At 40.9% G+C, this 18,323-nt stretch overlaps 2 protein-coding genes across 7 annotated transcripts in view; one reads left to right on the top strand and one right to left on the bottom strand.

Moving 5' to 3' along the window:
• LOC105320377 (cilia- and flagella-associated protein 54) overlaps positions 1 to 18,323 on the top strand; it is a 39,263-nt gene that overhangs the window by 11,413 nt on the left and 9,527 nt on the right. For 4 of the 6 annotated variants that reach the window (XM_066080857.1, XM_066080855.1, XM_066080854.1 and 1 more), the window contains 32 exons: positions 55 to 237; positions 1,191 to 1,283; positions 1,487 to 1,669; positions 4,740 to 4,882; positions 5,063 to 5,210; positions 5,338 to 5,493; positions 5,683 to 5,805; positions 6,081 to 6,405; positions 6,715 to 6,807; positions 6,977 to 7,103; positions 7,434 to 7,554; positions 7,880 to 7,966; positions 8,404 to 8,574; positions 8,851 to 8,942; positions 9,173 to 9,414; positions 9,858 to 9,980; positions 10,860 to 11,050; positions 11,395 to 11,619; positions 12,040 to 12,269; positions 12,564 to 12,814; positions 13,199 to 13,351; positions 13,732 to 13,917; positions 14,078 to 14,165; positions 14,472 to 14,645; positions 14,886 to 14,952; positions 15,111 to 15,311; positions 15,436 to 15,699; positions 16,073 to 16,224; positions 16,463 to 16,617; positions 17,036 to 17,206; positions 17,475 to 17,655; positions 18,179 to 18,205. In XM_066080857.1, the coding sequence (XP_065936929.1) occupies positions 55 to 237; positions 1,191 to 1,283; positions 1,487 to 1,669; positions 4,740 to 4,882; positions 5,063 to 5,210; positions 5,338 to 5,493; positions 5,683 to 5,805; positions 6,081 to 6,405; positions 6,715 to 6,807; positions 6,977 to 7,103; positions 7,434 to 7,554; positions 7,880 to 7,966; positions 8,404 to 8,574; positions 8,851 to 8,942; positions 9,173 to 9,414; positions 9,858 to 9,980; positions 10,860 to 11,050; positions 11,395 to 11,619; positions 12,040 to 12,269; positions 12,564 to 12,814; positions 13,199 to 13,351; positions 13,732 to 13,917; positions 14,078 to 14,165; positions 14,472 to 14,645; positions 14,886 to 14,952; positions 15,111 to 15,311; positions 15,436 to 15,699; positions 16,073 to 16,224; positions 16,463 to 16,617; positions 17,036 to 17,206; positions 17,475 to 17,655; positions 18,179 to 18,205 (5,126 nt within the window). The remainder of the gene's footprint in view (positions 1 to 54; positions 238 to 1,190; positions 1,284 to 1,486; positions 1,670 to 4,739; positions 4,883 to 5,062; positions 5,211 to 5,337; positions 5,494 to 5,682; positions 5,806 to 6,080; positions 6,406 to 6,714; positions 6,808 to 6,976; positions 7,104 to 7,433; positions 7,555 to 7,879; positions 7,967 to 8,403; positions 8,575 to 8,850; positions 8,943 to 9,172; positions 9,415 to 9,857; positions 9,981 to 10,859; positions 11,051 to 11,394; positions 11,620 to 12,039; positions 12,270 to 12,563; positions 12,815 to 13,198; positions 13,352 to 13,731; positions 13,918 to 14,077; positions 14,166 to 14,471; positions 14,646 to 14,885; positions 14,953 to 15,110; positions 15,312 to 15,435; positions 15,700 to 16,072; positions 16,225 to 16,462; positions 16,618 to 17,035; positions 17,207 to 17,474; positions 17,656 to 18,178; positions 18,206 to 18,323) is intronic. The other 2 variants (XM_066080858.1, XM_066080856.1) reach the window with 2 other exon arrangements.
• On the bottom strand, positions 2,100 to 4,128 carry LOC105320037 (uncharacterized). The gene is made up of 2 exons (XM_011417802.4): positions 3,827 to 4,128; positions 2,100 to 3,606 (listed from the first exon to the last, which is right to left on the bottom strand). The coding sequence occupies exons 1-2, from the start codon at positions 3,835 to 3,837 to the stop codon at positions 2,187 to 2,189; spliced, it is 1,431 nt and encodes a 476-aa protein (XP_011416104.3). The 5' UTR covers positions 3,838 to 4,128; the 3' UTR covers positions 2,100 to 2,186.

Below are 18,323 nucleotides of genomic sequence, written 5' to 3'. Positions count from 1 at the left end.
TTTTTCAGTCCAATAATTTTCAGTCTATTCATAAGAATGTTGTGGTGTTTTCAGGAGGCGGTCAACATGATCCAGAAAGGTCAAACAGAGGAAAAGAGGATCTACATGGAGAACACGAACGTCCCGGAGGTTGCTGACGGCCCCCGCAAGGTGCCCCCTCCCCCCATACTGCTGTGTCGCACCGACACTATGATGGTCTTCAAGCCCGCTCCCTTCTGCTCGGAGGACGGACAGGAGGTCAGTACCCCCAGCTTTTAAATCTTTCACATTTTTACCATCTTGCAAACATATTCACATATAATTCATAAATGTTTAGGTTTCAATAATTCATGCATAAAGGGATTTATGTAAACAATTTTTTTTAAAAATAAGTAAATAGTCCCAAATATGAAAGGATTAATCCCTTTTGTCTATGTCTCCTTAGTGTTTGGATGTATGAGTCTTTTACATATATTCTCTAATGTCATTCTTTCACTGTAATATTTTCATTCAAGCATGGTTGTTGAAAATTTTACCCAATTTTAAAATAACCCTATCACAGTTGTAGTTAGAAAAATTCAATTAGGGGAAGTCCAGTCTCTTTTCCCATTCTTAGCAGGGGTTTAAATTTCCTCTGTATATAAAGTGTTGATGAGATTTGTTCTTGAGTGCTTGGTGATATATTTGTTTTGATTGTATCTCAATAAATTAGGCACAAACATGTACAAGTTTTGTATGCAGTTTGTGACATTGATAGTTTTGGTTTTCTTTTTAAATAGTTTTTATGTTAATACATAGTAAATAGCAGGATGATTGTGTACTTTACAGGATGATTGTGTACTTTACAGGATGATTGTGTACTTTACAGGTTGATTGTGTACTTTACATGATGATTGTGTACTACTTTACAGGATGATTGTGTACTTTACAGGATGATTGTGTACTTTACAGGTTGATTGTGTACTTTACAGGATGATTGTGTACTTTACAGGATGATTGTGTACTTTACAGGATGATTGTGTACTTTACAGGATGATTGTGTACTTTACAGGTTGATTGTGTACTTTACAGGTTGATTGTGTACTTTACAGGATGATTGTGTACTTTACAGGATGATTGTGTACTTTACAGGATGATTGTGTACTTTACAGGTTGATTGTGTACTTTACAGGATGATTGTGTACTTTACAGGATGATTGTGTACTTTACAGGTTGCCTGGTATCGGATCTTTGCAAGGTCGTCCTCTGGCAGTAATGTCAAGGTCAGGCTGAACGACTATTACTTCCCCGGGACCGGAGAGGAGGTCAGTGTGATAAATAAAGCCTCCTAGAAAGATACCTCATACTTTATTATTCTGGTTAAAAAGTCTGAATTTTGTTTTAAGTGTTTTAGAAACAAGAATGTTTTACCTCATGTTTTGTTTGTTTATAAAGTACCAATTGGTTTGGCAACAATTTATTTTTACACCATTCAATTTACTGAATAATGCCGACACCATAATTGTAGGTTCCCAGCTACAGATGTGAACTTCGTGTTTCGGGACTTCAGCCAAACGAGCGTTATGTGTTTGCTGTGGCTGCGTACAACTCGGACGGTCAGCTGATCGGGGGTGGGGTGGGGGAGAGCTCTAAACCTGTTCTAGCCTCCCACCCCCTCCCCGTACTCATGACCTGGGGATTCCTCAGTCAGGTATGCCATTCAATGTCAGTTTGTTTATTGATACATGTATTCGGCAATGCTGTAAACAAAATACAGAATACTATGCAAGATATATAGCAAAAATGATTTTTTCTACAAGTACATAAAAATCCCTGATAGGTACATCTATGGGTACTCAGGTGACTGTCAAGGCCTTCTTGTTATACACTTCCAAATGTAGAATGCCTACAGTATGTTGTGGTACCGTAGATTTACCCTGTACAGGTATCATCAGATTATTAGAGGATCCAGTTGATCTTTGGTAGTGTATATGAAAGAGAAGAAATAAGCAAAGCCTGTAATTTTAGCCCTCAGTAATTACATCTTTTGATGTCTAGTCTATATATTTTTGTAATCCAAAGCATACTGATAAATCAACGTGATTACTCCTTCACACAAAATATCAACTAAGATAGGTTTTCTACATAATTTATTACCCACAAAGAACATATCACACAATTAACAATGCAGTCATCTCGCACATGTCTCTCTTAGCACCACATCTTGTTCATTTCCTGTACTGAATGACCTTGACCTCCCCTGTGTAGTATAAGGTCACCCACAGCCTCCCCTCCTTGTCCAGACTGAGCCCCGTGGGGCGGTCCAGCCCCTTGTTGTCCACCAGTCTCAGAAACTTGCCCCCTTCATCCAGCACGTGTAGACAGTTGTTCTTGTAGTCAGCCACAATCACTTGGCCGGCCGAGTCAGTCACGATCTGTTTGGGAGTGAATGTCTTCTTCACCCCAGATGCCTTTCCATCATAGCGGAAGCGAACTTTTCCGATTTTGTCGATGGCGATGACAGACTTTGAGTTCCGGTCCGATGCACAAATATCTCCATTGATGTTCTCGGCCAGAAAGACTTGGTACTTCCCCCCGGTGAAGATGTTGTCCCCGCTGTCCTCAGTGTCAATTTCCCGCTTCACTTCAGTCGTCTGACCATCGTAGCAGACCACTTTGTAGCTGGAGAAACCTGACATAACCATGCTGACCAGGAAGTCTCCACTGGCGGTGTCACAGATCCCCTGGGGATGCCAGCCCTCAGGGGTAGTCACAAACGTCTGTGACTTCCCGTGCCTCACAACATTCACCGTCCTGTTGTAGGAATTGGTGTAGACTAGTTCCCCTTTCCTGGTCATGCTAATGTCGTTGGGGTGGAGGGTACAGGTGGTTCTGACAGTTCCCTGGACGGCCCCAAATATGTCCACACAGGTCAGGACCTGGTCCGTCCCGTTGACCCAGGCTTCGTGGGTCCCCACACAGGCCACCTTACACAGATTCTTGAGGCCCGTGGGAATGCTGGCCGATATCACTGCATGCTGGTCCAGCAAGGAAGCCTTGGCCACTGTCTTCTGCTCAACGTAGGTCTGTGTCAAGGAAGACCTGAGCTGACCGTACTCGGCTCTCAGTTCTTTCCCCTTGACAGTCTTGGTGACCAGGGGTGGGATTTTGATCTGGCATTTATTTGGCATGTCATTATATTCCTTGACCTTGGATCTGTACCTGGTAATGTCTGTGAGGCGATTGCTGTTTAGGATTTGTCGGTTCTTTTTTATCGTCTTCAGCATGCTGCGTATCAGACTCCTAAGCAGATACTGATGGGTTCGTAAGGTGGTTAGGTGTTCCTCTCGGGTCGCATTGATGTCCATGTTAAACCTGTTAAAGATTTCGTCCACCTCTTGGTGCCAGTCTCGGCGCGAAGCCTCGTTCTCGTTGACCAGCTCGTCGTAGGTTTTGGTGGTTGTCGCGATCAGTTCCTGAACTTCCTGTTCCTCCTCCATGTAGCGGGGAATCACGAACAGCTCGATCTCGTCTGTGTCCTCCAGAATCTTGTGTCGGGGGTCCTTCTCGCTGACCACCAGGTCGGCCGGAGAGAAGCTGGGGAGGGGCTCGGTGGGCTGACCCACATCTGATTGGTAGAACTGCTCACTGGAGGAATAATCATTAAATGATATTTATCACCTAAACTTGAATGTGTTTAATTTTTCATTATGAATACAATATTTGATCAGAGACTTGGCACATGAAATCAGATGATTTGATAATACTGCCTCCTCAAGTTCAGCTTCATTTTAATAGTAATTTTTAAATGAAAATTGAATCATGATCGTAATTAATGATGTTCAAACATTATAGACTGTAATCTCACCTGTCAATCATATTGTATCTGTGTCCCCCACCGTCCCTTATTGCTTCTAGTTCCCCCGCTGCTAGCTCCCGGAGTCTTGGTTAACAATGACCTGAGATTTAGGACAGCACTTACACCTTGTGAACACAGACTTAACCCCAGATAATCCATTATACTTACTGGTATTAATTAGGATTAGCAGTTTCTAGGGCACTAGTGATTGAGTACCCACTTATTGGTGCAATCTCTTTTGGACCAGTTGGTTGACCCCGGAGAACTAGTTCACTGACTGGTTCTCGCTAATGCTCTGTTAGTTATAGCAGTGAGACTTTGTAAAATTAATCCCTGCTTACACTGAATTCCTGTAAGTAACAGATTAAAGGCTACTGAAATCCACAGATTCGTTTTTATGTAGAATTCAAGTAATGGGATTTATTAAACATTGAAGTACATGTGATATTTGTCATTCAGTCAATGAATTTCAAGCATTTATGCCCTTAACAACATGTTATAGTTTAAGTTTTTCTATTTCTTTCTCCCTGTGTTCTCCTTTATACAACATTCCTCCAAACTTGATTGACCTATTTTTAAAAAAGGAAGGTTCTAATAGCACTGACATTCGAGGTCAAGGTCAGCATTAGAACCTGTTTAAGTTCAAGGTCATTAATTAAGTACAAGGTCAACTTACTTTCATTGTTGACTGGATAGGATACTTTATATAGCATTCTCAAATATTCAATGTTTTATAAAATTTGACATTGTAAATATGCGGCACAATTTTTGACCCCCATTCATTTTCTTATCTTAATTTGCCAAGCTCAAAACAGTTACTTTTATATTAATTAAGAAAAAATTCTTCAACTTTTAGAACATGTATATGAGATAATTAAAAAAGTAATGAGATATTGAAGCCATTCCTTTTTCTGTTATACAGATAGCGTACCAGGTTGGTTGCTATGACATCGCCCGTCAGGCCTGTGAGGTCTTGTGGGGACACTTCATTGCCAAACCCCCGGCCCCACAGACTGCGACCTTCACCTCTAAGTCAGAGGGAGCATTCAAGGTCACTCTTATGAAGTAAGTCTTAACTCCTAGAAACACAGGATATAGCTGTTTCACAGGATAATTTTATCTGTGAAGTAAAATGGAACTCAAAAGTAAATTGAATATATTAGTAATTATCATAGCACAGAAAATATTTAAACCTCTGTAAAAATAAATGTTTGTTAATATTGCGTGCCTGTGTTTGTGTGTCAGGTTGAACCAGAAGATCGTGTGTGTATCGTCCCCAGTCCTGTTGAGACAGTTCCTGACCAGTATCTTCATCAGCGTGGACATGAGTGTGAAGGAGGGCGAACTGTTCTGTGACGTGGTCTGTGACAAAGGACCCCTCCTGTCTGGACAGGTAAAGTTACAGCTCTTTATTTCTTACAGTAGGAAGTTGTTTTGCCTTTGTTGACAATGTTTTGTTATTGTTTACAGATAAGGGGTTTGTTCTCCCTTTGTTTACAATGTTTTGTTTTTGTTTACAGATGAGGCGGCTCCGTGAATGTGAGCGGATGCTGGTGGCCCTGGAGTTGGCTGGGTGGCTGAATGAGGCTAACCTGGCCCTGCAGGCGGTGGTGCAGTGTTACGGACTGCTGGCACCACTCATCTTCTACAAGATCCCCTCAGTGGCAGTGGTCCAGGTACTCAACTTAATTCATTCATTTCATTGGTCAAATTACAGGTCAAAAGGTCATATGCAAAGGTCATTTAAGAAAAAGTGTATTCATTTTGATTGCAAAGGGAGTTCACAATTATTAATTTTACTTTTAAAAGATAAAGGCAGATATTTAGCATCCTTACTGATGATTTTAACTTTTAACCTTTCTCAGGTGTTACAACGGTGCCATGTGGTGCTGCAGGAGATCCCGGCCGGCCTCAGACAGAAGAGACAGCAGAGTATCGCGGACAGTCTCCACCATATGACGGCCTGTATCACATACAGCATGGCCAAGGTTAGACCAGATAGGAAGTAAATTGTCATTGGGGTGTCTGGTCTGTTCACTTTAATCATAGTGTATAACATTTAAAATCAGGTTTGTCCTGAGTAATCTAAAAAAAAACCCATAAAATTGATTTTTCTGGAACCAATAAAATCTATCTTTCAAAAATACATGTAATACAAAATTTAATAAATAAATAATATATAAATAATATCAATTTATGAATATTTGTATGCCTGAGGTGCAAGAGCTGTGGGTATATGTTAAACATGCATGTGTGTTTGTAGGTACTGAGGTCATGGGGCCACAAACAGCTGGCCAACAACATCAACGAGGCGGGGCGACGCCTACTGGCTCTGGAGGGGGAGGACCCCAAGGACAAGAAACACAAAGAGAAAGAGGCGACCGACCTCACAGAGAAAGGGGCCCTGTCCGGGGGAGAAACCTCGGCCGACGAAAAAACCGATGCCTCAGACTCACTGCCACTGCACGCGCTCAAACGAAAGAGGGCCAAGCGAGCGGGGGTAGGGGCAGGAAAGGAGGAGCCAGAGGGTCCGGCCAATGAGGAGCTGAAGGCTCTGGAGGCTCACATGCTGAGTCTGTCCAAGCAAGGTCAGTTTATGTCGTCACCTCTACTGATTTTCTCAAGTAGACAATGTAAATTGCCTTTGGATTGGATAAATTCCACAATTTCAGATTGTCATGAATTGATTGGTTGATATGGTCAGGCGCATTGATTTAGAATTCACTGTAGTTTAGATACATGTATTAATGAAATAATTAATTAAAAGCTTGAACATGCAGGCATAGCAAAATTAAAACCATGTTAATGTATTCACAATTTGCATTAGACACGATTTAGTTCATGCTAACAGTGTTTTAGAATGAATCCTGACTGATCTGATATTTGTGTTGTTACAGCCCAGTATGAACATGAGTTGTCTGGGTACGAGGATCCCAGCATCCTGCACGCCTACATCGCGTACCTGCCCAGTAAACTGGCATATAGAGAAGGTGAGTCAACAGTCACACTGCCAGTTACAACTTTCATATCCCAGTACTTTTTTCCTCAAAGTGGTCAAGTTCAATCAAGTTCAATCTGGCAACAATAGTGTTTCAGTAACATCAAGTTACAACGATGTATAGAAATGTATATGTTGAGGATTTTTTTATTTATTTACAGTGGTCAAGTTCAAGCGTCGTCAGCGGTACCTGGAGTTCTTTGTGCAGGTGGCCCAGAAAGCCCTGACGGAGGGGATGGCGACCCAGGTGATGGACTGGTGTGAGGACACCTCATCGTGGCTCACCAAGTACGTATACTCACTTTTTAATTATTATACCGTATATCCGGTAATTTTCGCAATTATCTAATTTTCACTTTTTTGGGGATCTCTTTTAAATTTCAAAATATTGAATGCGTAAAAATTATAGTCTGTATTAATTTCTGTTAGAAACTTATAAAATCGCAAAAAAAATGACTGGCACAAATTAAAAATGTTACAGATTTTACCCATTTTCGCAAATTTTGTGACACATGAAAAAAATGGATATACAATATGACACTGTGTATACTTACTGACTGCAACTGTCCTGAGTATAATGTGTTACAATACTAATGTCCCCCTTTACTTGGGTTGTAGGAGGAACGAGCAGATCATTGGGATGCGACAGTACCTGGGGAAACAGCCGGGGGTGGTCACCGTATCCGGGGACGACCCCAAGAGATTCGCTGCTGCCATGGTGGAGTACACGAAAGAAAAGGTGGGCAGGGTCTTATTGTGTAGGGTTATTCTGTTGACCTGGGGAGGTCCCATGTTTGGGGAGGGCCGGGTTCTTCTGTGAATTTGAAGTTGAGAGTTGATAAGGTGTAATACACTTCAACCTAAATGATTAGCCAAGAAGTTAAGATGAAAGTCTTGAGGGATATTGATTTGCTATACAGATATAACATTTAATTGGTTGCAAAGAATTATTTCAAAACATAGAGAAAATACTAAATAATCAGGCTATTAATGTTAATAGGTAATGTAGGACATGCCTTAAAACTGATTTTCATCCCAGAAAGTAATGCTCACTTTAATCACAGGAAATGACAACCCCACGGGTTCCAGGATCCAAAATAGCTGCTGCCAAATCTAGCACCACCAAACCAAGGCGCCGCCGACAGTACAGGGTAAGACAGGTGTTCTATATGGAACAAGTTGTGATACAATGAAGTATAGAAATCAAGACTGTTACATATTGTGAAATCATAAGAGTTGGTGATGGATCAATTTTCTTGGATTTCATGGGTCCCCCTCACCCATAAATTTACATCCTGAACAAATTGTGTAAGTGAGTATCAATTCATTAATCATTCATTAAATCCACAAAATCATGTCACAAAATTAATCTGTGAAAAGTTAAAAATCTATGAAAATTGGCCCACAAAAATAATGATTCTACTGTATATAAGGTGTTAAGACATAAGACTACATCTTACTCCAATGATTGGAAACCTATAAATAATCTGTAGTTACTATTAGCCATCAATTTGAAAGTGAATCCTATTTATCTGCAACATGTGATTGTGAATGTCAGCCATTTAGAGTACTTTATTTATATCCGCAGCCTGTGATGGTGAATACCACAATGACGGACGCTCAGCGCCACGCCCAGGAGGAGGCCGAACTCAAGGCCATCGAGACGTTTTCCACCTACTTCCCGGACATGTTTCGGCAGTGGCACAAAAAGAGGAAGCTCAGGAAGATGACCGTCGATGAGTTGCCATGGCGATGCCAGGTATTGCAGCAAATCGGATCAATTTACTAGGACTTATTAAATATTTCTGTGTTACTTTGGTGTATACATTTCACAATTAGAGATAAATGATGCATAAGCATAGATATAATTTTTTGATTTTAAGATTTTAAAATACAAAGTACTGGTACATTCACCTTTTTAAAGCGCCTAGGAAATTTTTTTTTTTTTAAAGAAGACTGGATGTATTTTAAGATTAAGTTTTGCATGATTTTCCACATGTTTGCTGGTCCTATAACTCTGATTGTTGTGTTTTAGCTGGTGCTGCTCCAAGGAATGAGTCATTTTTCGGCATTCCTACAAAGACTGGAAACTCGGGACAAAGTTCTGGGCACCTCCAACATGTACAGGTAGTCTAGTCTAGTCCAACTTGTATGAACAGTGTACTAATCTATTGACAGTGTTTGTAGTACAGATCTATTGATTCAAAATACTGTCAATAAAAAATGATGATGCTATTTGAGATTTGTTTGTAAATGCAAGCCATCACAAGTCAATTAGTATTGAGGTATATGGAGGAGATTTCTCCAATTGCCTAGATAACTATAATGATACATGTACATTTGTTGATTCTTTTAAGGACAAACTTCCTTGATGAGGAATGGTTTGGGTATGAGACAGCTGGTACCCTCGTTGTTGGTTGGGAAGGAGGACCAGCTAAGCCCGTGGAGCCTCGAGGTGGGAAGAGACTAGAGGATGAGGAGGAGGCAGAGTTAGCCCGCCTCCACACCTCCAGACTGGACCCCCTGGACCTAGCGGAGCACGAGAGCCGCCCGAAAACCACGGCCACCGGGATAGAGATCGCCGCCGCCTTAGCTACAGGTACTGAGTGCTCATTGGTCAACTCTTGGAGGAGATTGATTTGTATTTGTAACCAAGAAATGTTCTTTGATATTACACAGAAATTTCTTATTCTGTACATGTACACTGCATCAGTGAAAAATTTGCTTGCTACTCCATGTTGTTACAAGTGATTCCACAGAAAGAATGGGATGTTGTATCACTCTTAAAATACTTGATCATTAACCAATAATCTTTTTTGTTTTACTTTGTAGTCATTTATTTTGCAGATTTAAGTTTTATGACACATGCTTGTGTGAATGAAGAAATTTTTATAAATTGCATGTAATCACAATTACCGGTAATTTATGGGATTTAAAAAGAAAGGGAAACAACTTATACCCCATGTAAATCATGACCCTATGCTGTGATGCTGTATTGACTAATGAATTTATTGCATCCATTCTGATGAACTACACTTCTAGGAGAGATTCCAGAACAGCTGATTGAAGGAGATTCCCCCCATTTGCCTGGTTCTCAGTCCCAGACTGAGAGGACAGAGGGTACCAGTACCCAGGGTACCAGTACAGAGGGTACCAGCCAAGAGGGTACAATACTTATAGCTGGTGGTGGTCTATCCGAGCCTAGCGCGGCTCTCTGTAGACACCTCTCTTTGTCTGGCGGCTTTCCTCTGTCCTTGTAGCTTCATGTAGACCTTTAATTAAGCAGCCCCTACCCGGGCCATTCTCTATAAATTTGGTGTATTAGGGGTATGTAGAGGGATCAGTAGCCTAGCTTATCAGAGCACCGGGCCCCTTACATCAGTCACTGTGTGTTGTTTGTCCTTTTTTATGTTTTTGTTTTACAGCACTTGAATTTTTTTATTGTCACACAGTATTTTGCTTTCTTCTATGAGGGTTCAGCAGATATCATATTTAAGCATTTAAGCCATGGATTGTACTTTTCTTTCTTTTTTGTCACAATTTGTGTAGTAATTGTATGCATGCTGCAGATTATTAGGAGAGCCTATACCTTTACCTGGTGTTATTTTGTTCTTGTGCCTATTTATTTATTTGCAGTTTCCCATGGTGCCTCTATATCTATGTACCAGTATTATTCATGCTTTTTAATTATAAATGTAAATCTTGACTTGTAATGTTAAAGATATCACATACAGCTTCTGAATTATAAATACATGTATATGATTCCAAATAAACACCTCCCATATACAGTATATAGCAAACTGTGTAATCCACAGCTGTTAGCTTCAATGTGTATGCGATGCTTTATCTGCACAGTATAAGTAAAGCATCAGAGAAAAATGCATTTCTTGAGAGAAATTAAAATAGAAAGCAAAGCATTCAAATTGGATAAGAACTATTTAAAAACAAAAATTTCCCTCTTGATCCATTTAAGACAGGATGAATGAGGTCAATGTTTGATTTGTGTGGATACAATTTATTGGTTAACTCTTTGGTACTCTACAGGCAGTGCTCCCCCTCCCATGTACTTCTACCCCCCGGAGCAGGAGGATACCCCTAGGACCTACCGTTCGGACGCCAGTAACGTCCCTGTGGCCCCCAAACAAACCCAGAGGGAGATGGACAGCGTCATCATAGCCTCCCGGGAAATCACAGAGTGTCTGACCAAGACATTCAGCCATTACAAGAAAGCCATTGTAAGTGTATATGGGTGGTCTTCTGTCTTACGTGTGTCATCCTTTGTAAGTGTATATGGCTGGTCCTCTGTCCTACGTGTGTCATCCTTTGCTATCTGAAGCTATTGTAAGTGTATAGGGGTGGTCCTCTGTCCTACGTGTGTCATCCTTTGCTGTCTAAAGTCATTAAAAAATCAGCTTGAGTATTAGTATGTAAAAGATGATAGTAAAAGCATGATGTCATATAAAAGAATTATACACAGTATTTTTGTATTAAGATTATGTATTTCTTATCTCAAAGTGCAGTTGATTACATATGCTTTTTGTTTGAATATCTGTTTAAAGTGATCTTTCCCTGCTTTCAGATTTTGGCCCACAGAGGTCAGCACTGGACTTTGCTACAGAACTCATGTCGCACCATGTGGAACTGTGCCCACACTGCCCTGCTGCGGGCGATCGGGCCAGAAGACGGACTACTCTCCGTAGACAACCTGCGAGCCATTGTCTGGTTCCCGATGTACACCGCCTCCGATTGTCTGTTGGACATGCTGGTCCATCTACAGAGTGACCTAGAGAAACACGCCGAAAAGGTACCTCACAAATAGTCCAGTGGTTAGGGGAGGGAGGGGTTTTGACATAAGCATGAATTATGAATTTTACACAGTATTCAGGAGTATTTTAATTGTCTTTTGGATTATAGTTTAACTATTTGTCAAATCATTTTAAGGACATGTGCATCTTTATGAATAAGATGTTAACACTAGCTGAATTAAAATATTTTTACCCAAGACTAAAATGTACCTAAAGCTATACACACTGCCATTATCCCTTCTTTTCATAGTGCAGTAAAATAAAACAAAAGTTAGCGGTCCAATCATTATATTATTAAACAAGTTTGTGCTGTTTAGATTAGTTTCACTCTTCATTGATAGTCAGCATATCTCTTTGAAAATCCGAAATAAGGGATTGACATCTTGTTGAATGTTTTAACTCTCCGTATGATCTTGCAGGCAAAGAGCAAGAACCGTAAGCTGGGAGATTTGTTTGAGACGTGGACTGGTGACATCACAGAGGAGAAGGGCGGGGCCAGTCTCAGGTTTGAGACCCCATTGGACGATTCCAGCGTGTGTGACATTCGGTTTGTGTCTCGCTTTGTGCTGCGGGTCCTGGAGCTGTTGTTCTACGAACAGAAGTGGGAGAAGCTGGTGGACATTGCCATGAGGTTCAGTGGACTCACCAAGTAAGTCAGCGGACTTCATTCTGTTCTATCAAGTGTAAACATCTCTGAACTTATTCTTAATATGTTTAAATACATTAGAATCATTAAAATGTGTGGTGATACAAACTGGAATATTAAATTTTCTCACCCTCAAATACAGTCTCAATGAATTATGAAAGTTAACACATTATTTCTTTGATCATACAAATGATTCTATGAAGTTGCATCCCTTTGAACTTGTAAAGAATTGTCAATTCATGAAATTTAGCTCTACAAATTCAGCTAGATGTGACAGTCTGACCTTTTTCGTTTCAGTGACCGTTATGCAGAGCAGGTGCTTCCAATCCTCATCCAGGCCCAGAGACAGATAATGGCCCTGCTGGAAGAGCTGGGGGGAGAGGCGCCCCCACAGAAGCACTACTGTGAGCTGATGCAAAGACTGGGGGGAGTGGTCACCTCCAAGGAGTACCTCCACACCCAGCTCACCCTGGTCATCGACCCCCACTCCCTCCCCAAGATACCCCCAGGGGCCGCCATTGATCCCATTGGGCACGGAATTTATACAGGTATTTAAATACAGCTGCCTACTCTGTAAACTTTACTGTGGTTTCAGCAGTATTTGTCAAGCACTGTTTTTCATGGATTTCATTGTTTAGGCAATCTACAAAATTCAAGAAATTAAATTAAATTCAAAGTTCATTTAAGTATGGTATCTGATAGCATACTGAATTGATAGGACCATGAATCTACTGGTAAATCATTGAAACTGTGATTTTTACTGCATCACAAAAAATTGTGACTCATGAATACTTATGAAAAATATGAAAAAAGATACAGACCTTGTACTGGTGTATTTCAGCAGAGTGTTGGAAACTTACATTGCTTTTGTCTGAAGTTCTACTGTTCTCTCATTTGATGAATTTTTAAAGTGTAATGGTTTCTGATTTCAGTGAAGGACGGTCAGAAGTCGGTGTCCGTCCCACTGGATGTCCCGCTCAGTCTCCAGACTCTGCGGGAAGTCCTGGATAAGTCCCAGTACACCTGTCGGGCCCTCCACCACAGCCGGAAACTCCTGATCCTCTATCTGGCCGGACAGCAGAACAGTGAGTCTAGCTCTACAAGGGGGAGGCCTAAAAAGCTGAAAAATCAGGAAAAATTAATTTAGCCCAGCAAGGGGAATTGTAATGTGATGTTAACCTTTTACTTCGTGTGTACAATAACCGTTATTGAGAGTGATTCTCATATAGGGTATATACAGGGGTTTTTTGCATGTCACAAAATTTGCAAAAATGGGGAAAAATATGTAGCAGTTTTAATTTGTGTCAGTTATTTTTTTGTGATTTTAAAAGAGTCTTATAGAAAATAATACAGAATATGATTTCTACATATTCAATATTTTGCAATTTGTAAGATATTGCAAAGAAAGCGAAAATTAGATCATCGCAAAATTGCCAGATATACGGTATTTGTGGATTTATTGTAGCTGGAGAGGGCTTCCTGAGCCGCCAAGTGTCCAGGGTGGAGTTTATCCCGACCACCGCCAAACCACAGCCCACTATGCCCCCCGACATCAGCCGCGACGAGTTCCAGGACATGAACGATGTCCTAACGACTTGTATGCCCCGGTCACAGTTAGGAACGGTGATCTCATCATATGAGAAAACCATAGGTACGCAAAAACACAATATAGACAGTTTTGTAGATGAGATAATGCAGAATCAAAATATAAAGTATTTATATTTTGCTCAAATACATGTACATGTGTATGTTCAGCTGTACTTTCAATCGTTACTGCACTTTTGATATGAATCAACTTGTTCTCTGTGTAGCCATGCTGTTGGCCAAGAACCAGAGAAGTCAGGCAGCTCAAGCCATGCATGAACTGGGGAATCTCCAGTACCACGCCTCAAACATCAGGTACATATTTGTATAACATTAGAATAGGTATCGACCTGGGAAACTCCTTGTATCTATTGATTTTTAACATCATGATGGTGAATTGCATCGTACAAAATAACTTTCTTCTTTAAATAAAGAAGAAAATAAAATGAAAATTTTATTGTTGAAATCAGCCTCCAGCAAAAAGCATTTGGACCAGTTTATTTATCTTAAGTATTAGAATAAACTTTTCAAACAGAAATGATTAATAATGGGAAACATAATTGAATTAAGGCAGGAATATATAAAGAGAGACTGATGAGATGAGTATTGTTACATTTACAGGGGAGCGTACAAGTGGTGGGCGGAGTCACTGGACCACACCCTCCGCACGACGGACGCCCTGCACACCTGGAGAGAGATGATGAAGGACAGCACAGACATCAGCTCCGACCTCCTGAAGAAATGTGGGCTGTGGGGATGTCTCCTTGGGGGCGTGCTGGCCTCCAACATAGCACAGTAAGTAGCACATTGGTCTGTGGGGATGTCTGCTAAGGGACATGTTGGCACTAACATAGTAAGTTGCATAGATTATAATGCAACAAATTAACAAATTGTGTAGTATATTTAAGAATCACATTGTGTTATAAGTCCCAGCAAATTGAACTTGAAGCAAACAACTAAAGGGCAAAGTAAATTTTGGCAGATATAAGCAGACTGCTTTCTTGTCATTGTGATGCACTGTATACTGTGTTTTAGGTACATATTGACCTCTGACCTGGGACTCCGAATGGAGTGCTGCTTCCTGTCCGGATATTTCTTCAAGGTAAGGAAGTCTTATATACTGAATACTTTATGTTATTGTACATTTCTCCTAAAAGATGTATTACAATTAATTTTTACATTATTGTGCTTGATTGAACAAGCTTGCATGTTTAAACTTCTTTGTCTAAAACCAATCTGTTATGATGTTCTCTATCCCAGGCCCTGTTCCGTACCTCTCTGCCCCACCCCCGGGCGGACAGAGACTATGCCCTGTATGAGGTCGGTGAGGGGTGTGAGGTCACTAATCTGGTCCCCGGGCTGGACTTGCTTTCAGAGAAGTTCCGCTGTGATGGGAGACAACTCATAGCTGCCATACGCTGGGTGACTGAAGAACTCGCCAGGGGCAAACACAACCTGTTTGTAAGTCTGAACTGATACAGAGTTATCTTAATGATAGATCTGATCAATGACTTGTCTAAGTAAAATGTTGCAGCTGATTTGAATGCTTATATTTGTTTTATAAACATATACAATTTTTGTTAAGGTTTTGCCATTGCTGACCTTGAACCAATACTTAACAACCTTCGTGTGTCGTGACCTCCAGAGGTCAGTGGATGGGCGTGTCCTGAAGGTCCGTGTGCTCACTGACCTGCGACTGTTTAATGAGGCCTTCATCACACTCCAGCGACTCCTCCACGGAGAGAGGCTTCCACAAACTGGCGACAGTCACTTCCGACAGACCGAGTCCAAGATGAGCTCACTCAAGTTCAACACTTCCAAGCCGATCACCGAGCCTGTCAATCTCAGGGTCAGTGACCCCTCTTCTCACATCAAGGATACAGCCAAAAACCTGTCCATTCTGTGATAGGGAGATCTGCTTTAGGACTGTTCAGCCAGATAGAAGATCTTTCTCTCACAGAATGAACAGGTTGAGGCTTTTGACCAGCCTTAGACATTTTCTCTATTGTATGAAGAATGTACTGTCACAAATATTAGTCTTATTGGCAATGGTAGTGAAAACATCTAGCATTGTATAATATTAATAGGTACTTGTAAAATTGTCTTGGAATCAATGGCTCCAGTTAATTCTATGCACTCTAAAGTACCATAAGACAAGTACATTGTGAAGCTGTCTTTGGAACACTGTGCCCTTTGTCTGACCCTGTTCTGCTGTTCTGTAGGTTCTAGAGATGGTCCTGGACAAGCGGTTATCCTCCAGCCTGGCCACCCTGTATGGGCCCCACATGACCTGCCACCTGTCCCTGGTACAGGCCCACCTGTTTGTGTCCATGGCCGACACCATCCCTGTCATCCCCAAAATGGAGGATGTCATGTAAGTCTTACTGATATGTATTGCCTGGTAAGATCAGGGATTGATTCAAGTTCTATGGTTGATGTATCAAATTTGAAAATCACCTTACAGTTAATATTATATTAGGTATCTGGACAAATTTTATCAACAGGAAGTCTTCTCTGTAAACATAATTACATTCAATTTTAAACCTGTCACATGCATAAAAAATCCATCATTGTTTTTGAGTTTTCACCCAAACCTTTTTATCTTTCGACAGTTTGGCGGATGGACAGAAGGACCTGAAGCCGTTCACCATCAGTACCATCTCCCGCGGGGGGCTGGGATCTAAGGGGGTGAAGCTGTCAGGGACCGGTAGTAGCGGGGCGCGGCGGTCCACTCGATCCTCCACAGACACCAGAAAGGAGGAGGGAGGTGAGATAACAGAGAGCTGGTACCACTCACAGAAAACTGTATAGGACTGGCCATAGCTTGACTCTCCACAATCATATTTTTTCCTTATTTACCATTTCCAAACATCTTATGTTTTACTTATTTATGTCTGTTCTATGCGACCAAGTATAGTAAAACATGGTTACAGGGAATACACATATGAGAATTTCACACTTACAGCAAAGTCAGTATCTTATCCCGTTAAATCTTAAAACATGTAATAAACCTACTGGATATAATGAATTACCTGGTACATTTAAAGTAAACCAGAACCATTTGTCCCTGTCAAATTGCTCTATGCATGTTTTCTGTATTTGTATAGAGAGAAAGATGAGGTGAAAGTCACAAACGTTTTATTTTATTGATACTCCCGATTTGACCTTTGACCTTTTTTGTACAGGAGAAGAGGAGGAAGAGGAACATCACAGTGGTCATGTGACCAAGCGCTTCACCCAGAGTAAGAAGCCGCTGACGTTGGAGCTGATCAAGGGGACACTACTCACCATGGCCGACCAGATGGTGACCACTATCGCGGAGGTCATTCTGGAGAACGCCGAGCACGACAAAGCAGGTAAATGATTAAAGTGGCTAGATTAGAAATTACAGGTAATGAAGCATAGTTGTTAGGTCCATCAAATTAATGAACTTAGCAAACAGGTAGCATTTACTAGGTTGTAATATTTGTCAAATGTTTTTTGTGTGCATGAAAATTTTGCAAAGTTGGAAGCTGTTATTGTCTTTCCAAGATATGAAAGATGTGTACCAGGGTATAAAAGTTAAATGTGTTCATGCTAAGTTTGTCATCAATAATTACGTCCTATACTGTATACATGTTCTAGGTCTGGATGCTCTCCCGGCGGCGGAACTGGAGTTGGTCGTTCTCTGTAAACACCAGCAGGCTGCCATCTCTCTACAGAAACAGCACGCTCCAATGGCTGCCCGAATCATCCTGTCAGCCCTCAAACTGCTCAAGAAATCGCAGCTCTTCAAACCCCGCAAGGAAGCCCCTATAACCAAGAGGTAGATATTAGATGTCCATTAGGACTAGCATACCTATAAGGAATGACATCAAAATACCCATTTAAAAATATATTGGCACATTTTGCCTTAGATGTATGTTCATTGTTGTATTGTAACAATATCAGGACTGCCAGTAATTCCATTTTACTGTCACCACCTCAGCAGTTCAAACCATTAATCTTCTTCACTTGACCATGATCCTTACTCTAGCATCATACAATAACCACCAGAATCTTCAGCTACCTGATATTAGTTTCAATATCCTTAATTATACAATTAAATGATGTAATTAAATGGTTTGTGTATTCCGGGGTAAATTCTTTAAGTGATGCACAGTTTGATGCTGTGTTTAATTTGAATTTATGGAAAGGATAAGAAGTTAAGGTATTTCCACCTACTGGTACATTGGAGTTAAGAGATTTGCACTTAATTCTGTAATCAGTGGATTTGGTCCTTCATGTCATGAATAAATATGATTTTTGCTGCCTGAGTACAAATGCTGACTAACACGTGTTGATTACAGAGATGAAACGGTCGATGTCAAGGGCAGGTAACTGGATGTAGTCTAGCACACGGCCTCTCATTTAGCTTCTTGTATCTTTTTAAGTTCTCTTTTTGCCTTGTACGTTGAACAAGAGGCAAACATAGAAATAATCAGTTCATCAATA

Source organism: Magallana gigas, chromosome 4 (assembly GCF_963853765.1).
Source record: "Magallana gigas chromosome 4, xbMagGiga1.1, whole genome shotgun sequence".
NCBI lineage: Eukaryota > Metazoa > Mollusca > Bivalvia > Ostreida > Ostreidae > Magallana > Magallana gigas.
The sequence above is the reverse complement of the archived record's forward strand: the minus strand, read 5'-3'. Positions and strand labels throughout refer to the sequence as shown.